Consider the following 14,713-nt stretch of genomic DNA (forward strand, 5'->3'; position numbering starts at 1 on the left):
TTATTTGTACACCACATAAAGAGCCAGCTTCCTACAGCTGCTCTGGTCCAGGGCATTGCTCCACATTTTCCTCCCTTGTAGACGGGACGTTTTAGGTGAGTATGCTCCTTCCATTAAAGTTAGTGCTGTAAAGAGAACATGTTTCTCTTGGCCGGGTGCTTTGGAGAGGAAGGTTTGGCTAGAGAGAATGTCTTCCTTGGGATCTTAGTGCAAGAAACTGTACTCCATATTTGGGTGGCAGTTTGAGGGATATTACTTGTTTGGGGGTTTTGCCGCCTTTTAACCACAAAGCAGTGCTTAAAAACTAGATAAGTGAACAGAATGAAATCCGGATTCAGAGAGCCAGAATGGGCAGCACACAGGGGCTAATGGCTGAGGGAAAAGAGATTGCATTTGGAGTGGCTGAAAAGACCCATTCCAGATTTGAGGTTGGATATTCTTCCGTATGTTGAAATAAGTTAGAATGTTTAATAGACCTATATTTATAGGCCACTTGTGAGGCCCTTTCTAGGGGTCCTGAAGCAATCCGTGGTTAACGAGCATTTGATTGAGTTTTTACTAACCTTTATCAGTGTTATCGCAGGGCCCTCCATACTATTCCACTCCACTTGAACAACCAATTTACACCTTTGTAAACTTTGCATTCAAGCTACTGAGCTCGAACAGTAGATACTTATTGTGGGATGGTGTTGGGGGTTACAACTTTGTATTACTCAGTAAATAATACTAAGTAACATCAACGTCTAGTCTGTAATTTGTCTTAACAAATAACATAATATTACTTAGCGTGCAGTTATACCAATCATAACTATGATACATACAGAAAACCAGAGGAGGCTAGTACATTCTGTCTCCGAGTCGGGATGTTAAACATTATTATTGCTCCTAGGTGATAGGTTGCCTAGAACACTGACGTGATGGCCACTGTTGCCCTATGTGGCTATATAGAGATAGAACTGGCATCTTTATTTTCTCCTACAGGGGATGTTCATTTGTGCAGAAGATAGCGATACAAATAATCAACCTAATTCTGGTACTGCTCTTACCTTGGGTTACCTTGCTAGGGTACCTCGCTGGAAATCCCATTCTGTTGTACACAACATCAGGATAAAGTGACCTCCAATATTTCGCTATGCCCAAAAACCATTCACATAAAGAACCAGGACTGCGCCATAGTGAAGTCAGTGGTGTTCCTCCAAAGGTCTGGACATGAAGTCCTTTATCACCAGGGCTCCTGTCGCTAATGTCTAGTTTGGGACACATTCCAGCGTCACTGATGTCCCATAGCCAGTTTGAAAGCCAAATAGTTGTGATATTGTTTAATGGGACAGAGTAAATAGTGGTCCAGCACATACTCTGGATTCCTAGGACACCTAAACTCAAAACGCAATCTCTTACTCCACCCGTTGTGGTCAGGATTTCCTAACTTCAGCCAGTGGCTTTACCAGTTATTTCTGGGAACTGAAATTTAGGAGTAGGGCTTCCCAACATTTGAAAGTTAATATCTCCAGAACCACATGGGCTAGAGAGATGCATGAAATGGTTCCAGGAGTGTGAAGGCAGACTATACCATGATAAAGTTTCTCTCCATGTGTAGGATGGTCTTGAAGGATGTTAGCTTACTGGATCTGCAAAAATATGTGACAATGCACCTTGACCACCAAGATGATGTAGTTTCTGGTGCATGGCTTCACATGGCCAACTGGGATACCGGTGTCTTGTTGCTCATTAACACAGTCAGTAGAGACGCCTCAACGCAGACCTGCGAATCAGCTGGGCATTGTGCATATTTTTGTGGGATCAGGCGGCCATCTCTCCACAGTTGGCAGCAAGCCTTCATACAGGTTTCCCAGAGTTAGTCTCATCCTAGTGGGAGAGCAGCCACCCTGCACAAGCTCCATAGAGCAGCCACCCTGCACAGGCTCCATACATCAGCAGATGTCTTCTTCCTACACTGTATACAGGCCTCAAGATGATATGCCAAGTATCAGTCAAGCTGGCCACTAATTTCCCTACTCTGATGGCCAAGCCGGAAGCCAAGCAAATTTGTTTCTGTCTGAAAGTTCAAAGAGCTTCCCAATTCTAGAAAAGGGTATCCCTCCACTGTCTTGTTCTCGTGGCTGTAAAGCCCAGAGCCACAGGCCATGCCAGTTCAGAGTTGTTCTTATTGATTTGTGTATTGCAGTCTGATCGAGCTCTCTGCGTTCTTTTTACTTCCAGTCCCTAAAACACCCAACAATTGGGGAAGAAAGACTGGGTTCACTCTGGAGGGAATAAACTACTCTAGGCAAAGGAATGAGCAGTTGACCTCACTGCACCCACTATCAAGATCAGGTTTCAGGAAGAGGACTTGGACGTGCCTGCCTGCATACACTCCTTGACAACATGAACATAGCCAGCCTTCTTAAAGGAATTCATGGTATTGTGTAGAATGCAGACGGGGTTGCAATCGACCCACCATTCATCAAACGCCTGTAAATTTACATGTCCCCCTTTTCCCCTGCCCCCCCAATTACAAAATCAAGAGACCCCAGTTATGGGAACTAGATTATGGAGCCAATAAGCAGTCTTCCCATAGGGGTACAAGTAAAAGAATCTGTGTCCCTGGACTGAGTTACATCCATCCTCACATAGGCTGGGTTAGGCACTGCAGCTTCCTTCATGAGAATTATTATATATTTGTGCTTTGGGGCTGTGCTTAATTTGAGCTACTGGGGTCCACTGGCACTCTTCTTTTGTGGCCAGCAGTTACTTATCCGATATTGACCGAGAGCAAGAGAGAGGAAAAACACACAAAGAGGAAAGGAGGAAGAGAAGGACCGAAAAACCATCACAAAGGGAGAAAGAAGGGACCAGAAAGAGTTAGAGAAGGGCCAGGAAGCATCTGGTAGTGGATTAAAGAGGCCTGAGGTGAATTTAAGACTATGCAGTCTAGGGATTTGGCGCACTGACATTTAATAGTGCCAGCCATACCTTCTGAGATGAGTTTTGGGCCCCACCACTCATTCTTTCACAAATTAAGCTCTGTGTAAAACTAAACCAAAGCAGGAGTCATAACATCACAGTGAAAAAAGGGAGAAGGGTTTGGGTACTTGCATCTTTACTTGATAGACCCTTAATGGTAGTTTAGCAGCATAAGCATGCGAACACTTTAGACGGGGATCAAGATTAAGTCTCCTTGAATGACAAACCTCTGCCCCTAGTCACAGCTGGCAGGGGGTTTCAGTTCTATTTACCTGAAATGGAGTATTGTATTGTGGTCTAAGGTCCAGACATCTGTGTCGCAGGTTGTGCTAGCTTTTTGGGGGTATGGGCTTAGAACGTTGGCAGTGCTGTGTTGAATGTAGAAGCAAAGTAATTGATTAGTGCTTATTGTGTGACCTCTGACCCCTCTGCAGGTGGCCATCCAGCTAAATGATACCCACCCGTCACTAGCCATCCCAGAGCTAATGAGGATTCTTGTTGACATTGAGAAGGTCGAGTGGGACAAGGTAAGTAGATTTATCTTCCCTATCACTCCAGATGGACTTTAATTTGACCAATGAACACATTCTGTGATGTAGACCCCTTCCATCCGCACCCCCTCCCCACCCAGGAAAGAAGCAGAAGCCCTTAATTACCCTACCATGCGCATAAACCAATAAATGCACCTCATCCTCTCCCTCTTTCACACCCCGCTAGTCAGCGCATTCAGTCACTACCTCTCTCATCGAACATCTCATCCTTTAGCGGTTGAATTCTTACCTCAATCCAACTTCAGATGTGACACAACCTTCACCCAGGTATTTCATGGTAATCCCTCACTACTAGCTTTTTCCATTACCTTTTTGTGTGGAACTTACTCTGCCTCTCCTATCTTCCTACAGCTAATTTCTGCTCCTCGTTAGCCCACTGTATTGTACTTTATTTTAATTTTCCTGCTCCCAACATGTAGTCTATCTTTCACACAAGATGTACGCCCTCTCCATTATCCGCATATCTGTGTTTGGCACCTGCTGTTCTTCTTCTTTGTTCCCCTGGCCCACAAGTGAAGAGCACTCCCTCGCTTGGCTTCTTGCATTGTCTCACGTTGCTTGTTCTTTTTTTTTTTTTTTGTCCTGCCATGGCCCTCATTTAGAACTCCCATGTGCCGAGGTTGTATCCTGTCCCACTGTAGATGGGTCCCAAGTGATGCTCACCGCCTCCTTCCGTGCTATTGTGTTAGTAGCCTGTTTTGAATGCTGAAACTCCCACAGTTGCCCTCCTCCTTTCTTCCTCCACCCTGCTGAATAAGGTTCCCAGAGCAACTTTCCAATCCTCACTTTGCTTCTTTCTGCTCCCCAGGCATGGGAAATAACAGTGAGGACTTGCGCCTACACCAACCACACAGTGTTGCCAGAGGCCCTTGAACGCTGGCCTGTCCATCTTCTAGAGAACCTGCTACCGCGCCATCTGGCTATAATCTATGAGATCAACCAAAGGCACTTGACGGTGAGTCTTCAGGCAAGGTGATTAGATGGAGAGGACCATTGAAGTTATAACCAATACCCCACCACTTACAATCTATTGTAAGTGTTGCTCTTCAGAGGGCCAGTTCTAGAGAACTATTGGAAGAGATGAGTGACGTTTAATTCGGTTACAGTCCTGTGGTGCAAGCCTCCTCACCCCACCTTTGTCACTGGGACTCAATCTGTTCTCTACTAATGCTGTTACTCCTGTGGCTCTAAAGCTCTACATCCTTCTTCTCTGAGACTCCCTGAATTTTTGGTAAAGATTTTAGTCCTTTAAATAATATTAATTTTCTTCTGAATCTTTCACAGTGATGCACTAATGTTGGTAACAATGTTATGGTCCTTATACTCTACTGTCTTCTTTTCTGAGTTTTCCTCCCGGTACTAAACATTCTTCGGTGATTTTGCTTCTGATACTGTCCAGATGTCTGTCTACCTTCTTAGCTTTGGTCGCTCGAGGCTCCCTCTCTGTGTGCTCTACTGCTGCTGGTTCTGCTGCATTCCTTTACCCATGCTGTTTTCCTCTATACCCTGAATATTTTGTTACTCGTGCTGGTTCTTATTCTGTCTGGAGGACATGCTACTGTCATCAGTGTCCCTCAGACTTTGTCTCTGTTGTATGTGCTCCACTGATGCTGGTTATGCTATATTCCTCAACCTATGCAGCTTTCTTCTCTGTATTGAGAAATCTGTTTCTAAGGCCGGTTCTTATTAGGGGTGTGCAAAATTCGCATAATTTGCTTTAGCGTATTTACGTGAAATTTCAGCAAGAATACTCGTAATTACATGAAATGCAAGTCTGTCATATTGTACAATATTTTAACACAAAATGTGTCCTCGTGGCAATTTTTGATGTGAGACACATTTTTCGTCAAATATTTTTTAAAAAAAAGCACCATGAACAACTACAGCAGCGTGCATTCTGATGTCCTCACATGTTCATGTTAATTTTTTTACTGTGAATGGCATGTTTGCAGTCCCTTTTTACCGCAAATAGTGTGTAATTATCCAAAGTGAAACTTCAGGAATTTTGTGTAAAAAGTGTCACACAAAATTATAGCGATGACACCAGCGGTTAAATTTTGCCCAGGCCTAGCTCTTATTCTGAATGGTGGCTCCACTACCTTTTTTCTTCACCCATAGTCTCCCCCTATCTGTGCTGAATATGCGGCACTAATATTTGTTCTGTTACTTCACGGAGCAGGTTTCCAGCTGTCCACTACATTTGAGCCCCCCAGAGTCTTCGCCAAGTATCTAACTGTGGTAGCCCCTCATCTCAGACGGGGTGGCATCCACGTGTACCCATACCATTGACTGGCTGATCAAGAGTGCCCCACAACAGCAATGACTGGTGCACATACAAACAACTATAGACCTTACTCACAAGTTGGACTGCACGATAAGCCTACCTAAATCCCACCTCCAACCGCTGCAGGTACAGCCCTTCCTTGGGGCTGCCCTAGATTCAAGAGGGTGAAAGGCTTACCCAAATCTTGTCATGGTCAACGCTTTCCAAAGTCTAATACCTCTTTTTCAGTCAGATCCTCCGGTAACGGTCAGGTCAGTAATGCATTTGTTAGACATGATGGCGTCCTGCACTGCAATTGATCCTCATGCAAGGCTACACATGCGTCCCTTGCAGCAGTGCCTAGAAGCACAGTGGTCTCGATCAGAGGGTCAATGGGAGGATCTAGTGTTGATTTGGGGCCATACACATTTCTCTCCGCAGTGTTGGAACTCCAACAACCTGTTGCAGCTATGGCCCTTTCTAGACCCAGTTCCACAGGAAACCATTACCACGGATGCCTCACTCCTTGAATGGGGAGCGCATCTCCAAGAATACACAATCCAGGGCTTGTGGACACCCACACGACTGGGCTTCCACATCAACCAACTGAAATTGCTGGTTATTCAGTTTGCTCTTCGAGCATTCCTTTAACTCGTTTGCAACAAAGGCATTCTAGTTTGAACGAGCAATACCACAGCCGTGTTCTACCTGCAGAAGCAAGGGGCCACGCACTTGACCCAGCTGTCTGTTTTAGCCCAGAGAACCTGGAAGTGGGCAATACATCACAAGGTTCAATTGGTCATACAGTACATTTCTGGTCCAAACAATGACTTGGCAGACCTGCTCAGCAGGACGCATCAACAAGTCTACGAATGGGAACTCCTCCGTTAGATTCTTCTCTTGTATTTCTGGTGGTGGTGATTTCCCCACATCATCCTGTTCGCCACCGCCAAAAATGCAAAATGCACCAACTTCACCGCAAGTTTACTACATACGTGGTCCATGGGCAATGCAATATGGATGAACTGGTCAGGGATATTTGCCTATGCTTTTTTGCCTCTCCTGCTTATACTGTTTGTAGTTTGCAAGCTGAGGCAGACATCTCTTACTCATTCTAGTAGCCCCAACCTGGGTTCGCCAGCCGTGGTATTCCGCTCTGCTGGAATTCTCTCTAGTTCCTCACAAAAAGCTTTCCCACAGGCCAGACCTTCTTACGTGAAATCATGGTACCCTCCAACACCCTAATCCTCTGAAGCTCAATTCTGCGATATGGCTCCTGAGGTCTTAGAGTTTGGTTACCTTAGCCTATTACAGGAATGTGTGTCCATTCATCGTGAAATTCGTAGACCTACTACAGGGGTCTGCTTTGCAGCAAAATGGAAGCGCTTTGTGCACTATTGTCTTCCAAAACCGATCATTCTCTTAGCACGTCGGTACAAGACATTGTTTATTACCTCCTTCACTTTCAACAGTCAGGCCTATACCTCCATTTAGTTACATTGGACTGCTGTGGCGGCTTACCTACAGAATAGGCAGCACACTTCGCTATTCAGAGTACCAGTCATTAAAGCCATAATGGAAGGCCTTAAGCAGGTTTTCACGCCCCAGACACCCCCCTGCTCCGGTGTGGAACCTGAACATAGTACTAACTAGGCTCATGAGCCCTCCTTTTGAGCCCCTTTACTCTTGCCCGCTTCAGTTTCTTACATGGAAGGTGGCCTTCCTTGTAGCTATCACTTCACTCAGTCGAGTCAGTTAGACACCCACTCTCACCTTAGAGGAGCCTTTTTTCCAAGTCCATCCAGACAGGCTGCTCTTTAGGACCAACCCCAAATGTCTCCCCAAGTTGGTATTCAGTTTTCATCTCAATCAAACTTTTGAGCTGCCAGTTGTCTTTCCACATCCAGAGTCTGTGGCGGAACTCACCTTGCATTCCCATTCCCTGAATGTCAAAAAAGCTTTAATGTATTATGTGGATAAAACAAAACCTTTTCATAAAAAACAGCTCATTGTGTCTTATTCCAAACGACATAATGGCCGTGCTATTTCCAAAGCAGGTATTGCTCGTTGGCTTATCATTTGTATACCAACTTGCTATACTAAAGCTAAAAGATCCCTACCTTTCCCTCCGAGACCCCATTCCATGGGCAAGAAAGGGGCTTCTATGGCTTTTTTAGGGAACATACCACTAGCTGGCAACTTGGTCCATTACTGTGTGGATGTCCTGGCTAGGCAACAAGCTAGAGTTGGCCATACTGTCTTAAGTACACTCTTAAGGTCGCAGTCTACCAGACAGCACAGCTATCTGGTTTGCTAAAGACATCTTGGGGACTTTCAGAAAGTTTACATAGGAATGCATTCCGTCCATTGCTTACCATTGGCTCTGTAACTCACATTTTTGGGCTTTCTATTTGCTGGCTTTATTTGCTTTTGGCTCTCCAGGTTCAGTTTGCCCCGTCCATTGCCTAAACCATGTTTACTGTGTTCTTCCACGAACTTGCTTTCTGCAAACATGCCTTTAAATCTTGTTTTTATTTTTTCACATTTGCTGTGCATTCAAACACAGAGGTCAAATGTCAAGCTGTGTCTTCAAGGGAGCCTGATGTTTACTTTGCTTTTGGCTGACTTCAAAGTGGCATTGGAACGCTTTACATGAGAACCAGTTTCACTTCACAAGTGCATTTTCTGGCATGGGGCAATTAAGTGATTTGCCCAGAATGACAGGATGCTGAAGTAGACATTGAGACTTGAATTTTCTCTCATTCCTCCCATTATTTCACATTCATCTGGAATGGTTGCCTTTTGCTTGGTGAGGGTTTTTGTAAATATTTTTTTGAAGGAAAAGTACAGTGATGTTTGCAATGTCACACCACCTATATAACATATCATTATGATTTTGCATTGGAAAGATAACCTCCCAAAAACATGAATTCGCCCTTTAGGTAGGTACCGAAGAGAATGTGGGAGCACAGTACTGACACGCAGCTGCCTCTGAAGTGAAGTACTACGGAGTCCCAGCACTTATACAACATCAACTGGACTCCAAGGCAAGAATCATAACTCATGAAAACCCTGCATTTTAGTAAGTGCCATGGGTAAAATCCGGAGATTGAACTGTCCGCAAAAAGTTCGGCCTGGCCCCCGCACAAATTTCTACTTCCGCTTATATATTTCATTCGCTCAACTTGCAAAAAATTATTTAGCTTGTTCTGCAGTTTTGCGAAGGAGCTGGCATAGCTCTCAGATGGCCCCATTTAGTATGGGACACCAACAGCTATTGCTGGCTGTTGAGCCAAGAGCTCTCTGCATTCTGTATTTTGTGTTTTGAATTTCCATATATGAGTATGGACATGTAATTCACAATATGCTAAATGCTGTGGATTAAAAAGCCAGGACTAGTGAGTGTATCTCACTTCACATAGAGCTGTTTGGCAGCTATGGTAGCACATTCATCAACAGAATGGGTTTGTTTGTTAGAAGAGGCAACCAACAATGCAGTAGCCGTCCCGTGTTGCTTGTCCCTCCCGTCAAATAGCTCTTGCATTCAAGAGAGCTATTAGGCTTTCTCAATATTTTTGTTAGTCATTGTGTACATCACCACAGCTGCTGTGCAGCATAGTTGAAAGTAGAAAAAAAAGCTCTATGATGCGGTTTTACTTTCAGCCATACTGCACAGCAGATGTGCGGCTGTACAACATGGCTAAAAAACATTGACAAAGCCAATAGATCTTACAAAGCAAAGCCTTTTGGCTTCGACAATGCTTGTTCGATTTTCTGAAACCTCCTCAGGCTGAGCTTCGCTTGGGAAGGACTGCTTTACAGTCTATGCACAGCTCAAGATGGCTTGAGTAATATTGCATCTTGGATGCAAATCAATCTACTCAAGCTCAATGGTGAAAAAACCGAGGTCCTTATTCTAGGGAAAAATAAAAACCTATGGCCCAGTATAATGGGTCCTTTACCCGTGCCCACCTCTCAAGTCCGCAACCTGGGATTCATCATTGATAGTAATTTATCTATGAAGCAACATGCGGTAAAAACTGCTGCCACCTGCTTCACCATTTTAAAATGCTTGAAGAAAATAATCTGGATGCTCCCTAGTGCTACCCAAAAGACCGTTGTCCAGGCACTTGTAACATCTAGACTAGACTACGGAAATATTCTTTACTTGGGAGCAAACAGGGATGTATTACGCAAGCTTCAGGTGGTGCAGAATTCAGCCACAAGATTGCTTTGCAAACTCCCAAGAATGGCTCCCACTACTAGTGCCTTGAGAGATCTACACTGGCTCAGAGTGGAAAATCGAACTAAGTTTAAAGCTCTGAACTACATGTTCAAGATCAAGACAGGCACTGCCCCTCAATACCTGCAAAAACTAGTCCGCCCCTATCAGCCCTCCCGCTTGTTGCGTTCCACAACTCAGGAAAAATTTGTGGTTCCTAGGGTCAAGCTCACAAGAATGGGTGGTCGCTCTTTTTCCTATCTTGGCCCACTCTTATGGAATTCTCTCCCCATAATGATTCGTAGAGAAACACTTTATACGAATTTCCGTAAACTACTAAAAACTTGGTTATTCAATCAATAATTTTTCATTTCCTTGGTCCCCTCAGTCCTGCGCTGGGATACCCTTTTTGGGTAGCTGTGCGCATTATAAAGCTATTTTAACATAACATAACGTGTATCTACAGCTACACATGCCACAAAAAAAATGTTACTTACTCTGTAAGCATCTGATTGCGGCATGTAGTGCTGTAGATTAACATGTGTCCATCCTCCTCCCTGGCCACCTGGGGTTCGATGCAGATACTCTCATCCTTAGTTCCTCACTTTGCATGGTTATCTCTTCTGTATCTCTGTGCTTCAGCTACATCTTTGCCCTCGAGGCGAGAAAAACAATCTGACTATGAAGCTGATGCCCATGCGCATTGCCAATAATGGGTGGAGTCCCCACACCTCGTGACTCGAAAAAAACTTCTTCGAACAAAAACAAGCTGCCCACGTCGAAACCCAACACTACTGAACACTCCATATTATACTCAACAGCTGTGCGGAAAACAGTCCAACATGGAGTTGATGCCCTTACGCATTGCCAGTCAAGGTAGGAGTCAAAGTGCATCTGATTCGAAACACTTTCTTTGATGAAAAACAAGCTTGTAAACAATTCAGCCCAACACTAGGTGGCAGAAGTTTGCACAGCATGTGAATCTACAGTACTACATGCCACAAACAGATGCTTACAGGATGAGTAACATTTTCCTTTTGTATTGTCGAAGCAGCTTTGGCTTCGAATAAATCTGGCCTGATCTTGTCTTTCACCAAAACATTTGTAAAAGAAAAGGCATGCTATCGCATGCACCATTCCGTTCTTAAGTGTATTGATTCTTAATGTCTCATGTCTCATCTGATGTTTACTTGAGCAGAACATGGTGTTGCTCTGTTTTATGTTCTTCATTTTAACAAGTAGTACAGTAGGATGTGGCAGAAAGTGGACGAGTGTAGCTAAACTGGTTGCAGGCCTCAATATTGGGTGAAGGGAGTACAGGATAGCAGTGTGAAAGAATGGATAAGGTGCAAGTAAGTGGATGGGTGACATGGACAACGCAAGAGTTGATGGAGGAGCAACTGAGTGGCTGTTCTTGTGGTTGCTCAGCAGCATGAGGAAACAGGTGATGAGAGGATGTGTGGTGTACAAGGGGGGTAATATCTTCGAGTTACAAACTTTTAAATTCAGCAGTGTAGTTGACAGAAATGCCACTGAAGTGACCTATCTGGGAGTTAAAAAAATAACTGCATAAATAACAACTAAATTGGTTTATATATCTGAAACACTCATCAGAAATTGATGGCTCATAAAAATAGGTGTTCGAGGCATATGAGCTGCAGATTGTACACTTAGCATAGATCGCCATCTGGTGTTGGGCCTGGATGTTTGCAGTTTGTTTTTGTTCTTTGGACAGTCTTTGGAAGTCACGAGTTCGGTGACTCCTCCTTCGGTCCGTACTGCGCATGGGCTTCGGCTCCATCCTCAGATTGTTTTTTTCCGCCATCGGGCTCGGATGTGATACTTCGTGCTCCGGCTTCGAACTTCTACGGTTCCAGCCTCGACGGAAAATCCTCGTTCTTCGAGTTTCTTCATCTATCTTCATCTCTCGAAGCGGCACTTTTCTCCATTCCGCACATCGGCACCGGCCTTCGGGCCCTCCTCGACTTCGGTCCCGGCCGATGGAAAGGACTCCGTTCAAAAAGTGCCCAAAATGTGGGTCTAAATTTCCCCACACCGACCTCCATCAGGTGTGTAACATTTGCCTCTCTCCAGAACACGAGGCTAGAGACTGCCCCGCCTGTAAGTCTTTTCGATCAAAAAAGACCATCCGGGATCGAAGAGCTCGACGCACCATGGCGCACTCATCGACCGCGGCTCCACCGGACATCTTCGGAGACGACACCAGAGCTTCGGGGCAACAACACACCGAGCAGGAGGAAGACGTCGTCAGCGCTTCCGAGGCCGACGACTCCGACGTGGAGGACATCACACCGGCGCAGAGGGTCGTGAGTACTCTACCCCCTCCCACCCCCGTGCCCAAAACCAAAGAGACTCAGTTTACACCCTCGCCTGCAGGCCTGGGTAAAACCAAGCACACAGCTTCTATCACCCCACCTTCGGGCCCGGTGTCGAAGCCTCACAAGTCTCACGGCAGCCCGGGCTCGAGCCAGCCGACGCCTGGTGCCGATAAACACCGTCCGGCACCGAAGAAAGTGACGCCCAGCTCGACTCCGAAGCCACCGGTGCCGAAGCCTGGACTCTCGGTGCCGACAAAACACAAACACAAATCCCTCGGCACCGACGCTCCGGCGCCGAAAACTACTTCGACGCCGAAAAAACCGGAGGTTCCAAAAAGCGCAGAGAAACCATCAAAATCCTCGGCTCCGAAAACATCGGCGCCAGCGGACGATTCGGTGCCACTGGACCTCTTTACACCAGATCCTTTACAAAAGACCTTATTTAAGGATCCAAAGACTGGGCTATTGACTTTAGCTGTCAAGAAAAGACGTCTTGACACACCGGCTCCTCCTCCACCGCCCAAGCGGAAGGACTCTGCTACTTCTCCTCTCAGAGTGCCCTCCCCACTACCTCCTCCTCCTCCTCCTCCTCCACCTCCACCTCCACCTCTTCCACCCCCTCCCCCTCCCAGGTCTCCGCCGCCCTTGCCTCATCATTCCCCATCCCCATCCCCAGATCCGGATTACGGGGATCCAGATTATGACCCAGCGGACGCCCCAATGGACCCCACTCCACCGGGGACCCCAGACCCATGGGAAGATTACCAAAACCCTGACATACCGGATGTGCCTCAGGACGACCTATACCCATCCAGGCCGTCTCCCCCAGAGGACTCATTAGGGTTTCACCACTTAGTGCAGAGAGCAGCACACTACCATGGGGTGGAAATGCATAGTGAACCAGTGGAAGACGACTTCTTACTGGATACCTTTGATATTCAGGATAAGTCCACAGCTATCTTGCCCATGCTTAAGGGTGTCACCAAGCATGCTGCAGAGGTGTTCAAAGACCCTGTAAGGGCCAGGGTCTTAAACCCTAGAATAGAAAAAAAGTATAAGGCGGCACCCACAGACCCTACATACATTAAGGGCCCTGCTCCCTTAGATTCCCTAGTTGTGTCCACAGCTAGAAAGCGGTCTAACTCCCAGTCCTCAGGAGAGGCCCCACCGCCAGAAAAGGAATCCAAACTTCTAGACGCGTCTGGCAAACGCACCGCCTCGCAAGCCGCGAACATCTGGCGCATTGCGAATACACAAGCGCTGCTTGCGCGCTATGACAGAGCACACTACGATGAGCTTGAGGCTCTTATGCAGCACCTCCCAGAAAAACACAAACGCAAAGCTCATGACCTGATACAGGAGGGTAAGCTAATTACTAACACCTCCATTAAATGTGCCCTCGATGCAGCCGACACTGCTTCTAGAGCCATAAATACTAGTGTCCTGCTTCGTCGTCATGCCTGGCTCAGGATCTCAGGGTTCAAGCCTGAAGTCCAGGCATCCATACTAAATCACCCCTTTGACCAACAAAATCTCTTCGGGCCAAAGGTAGACGAAGCATTAGAAAAAATGAAAAAGGACACAGACACAGCAAAGTCTATGGGGGCATTACAATCACAGACCCCTAAACGCTCCTTTCGACGCTCATCCTTTCGTAGCACAGGCAGAGGCTACTCCACCGATAGCGCCTCTACCTCCTACAAGTCCCCTCCTCAAAATACCTTCTCAAAGGGCTACCAAAGGGGTGGTTACAGAGGCAACAACAATAAGGGCAGGGGCAAAACCAACACCACCCGTTCTGCCACCCCGCCCGCACAATGACTTCCCTCCGCTCCCCCCAGACCATCCCACTCCGGTCGGGGGCAGACTACAAAACTTTATCCACGCATGGGAATCTATAACATCGGACAAATGGGTGACCCAAATTATTCGGTCAGGGTACTGTCTCGAGCTAACATCTACCCCACCCAATATCCCACCAAGGCACCGTCCAATGTCTCAGGAACATTCCACACTGCTCAAACAGGAGGTGCTCTCCCTCCTCCAAAAACACGCTATAGAGCGGGTCCCCGTCAATCAGCAAAATCTAGGGGTCTACTCTCTGTATTTCCTGATACCAAAAAAAGACGGGACCCTGAGGCCCATTCTGGACCTCCGGCCTCTAAATGCATACATACATTCAGACCATTTTCACATGGTCACTCTACAACAAGTCCTCCCGCTCCTCTCTCAAGGAGACTTTCTCACTACCTTGGATCTGAAAGACGCATACTTTCACATTCCAATACACCCTTCCCACAGGAAGTACCTCAGGTTTGTGGTGGACGGTCAACATTACCAGTTCACAGTTCTCCCCTTCGGGGTCACCACCGCA

General features: G+C 46.3%; 1 protein-coding gene across 1 annotated transcript in view; it reads left to right on the forward strand.

Moving 5' to 3' along the window:
- PYGM (glycogen phosphorylase, muscle associated) overlaps nt 1-14,713 on the forward strand; it is a 124,914-nt gene that overhangs the window by 50,130 nt on the left and 60,071 nt on the right. Inside the window, exons 9-10 of the mRNA XM_085625937.1 lie at nt 3,399-3,491; nt 4,324-4,470. Of these exons, the coding sequence (XP_085482063.1) occupies nt 3,399-3,491; nt 4,324-4,470 (240 nt within the window). The remainder of the gene's footprint in view (nt 1-3,398; nt 3,492-4,323; nt 4,471-14,713) is intronic.

The sequence above is a fragment of the Triturus cristatus genome, chromosome 9 (assembly GCF_964204655.1).
Source record: "Triturus cristatus chromosome 9, aTriCri1.1, whole genome shotgun sequence".
Taxonomy (NCBI): Eukaryota; Metazoa; Chordata; class Amphibia; order Caudata; family Salamandridae; genus Triturus; species Triturus cristatus.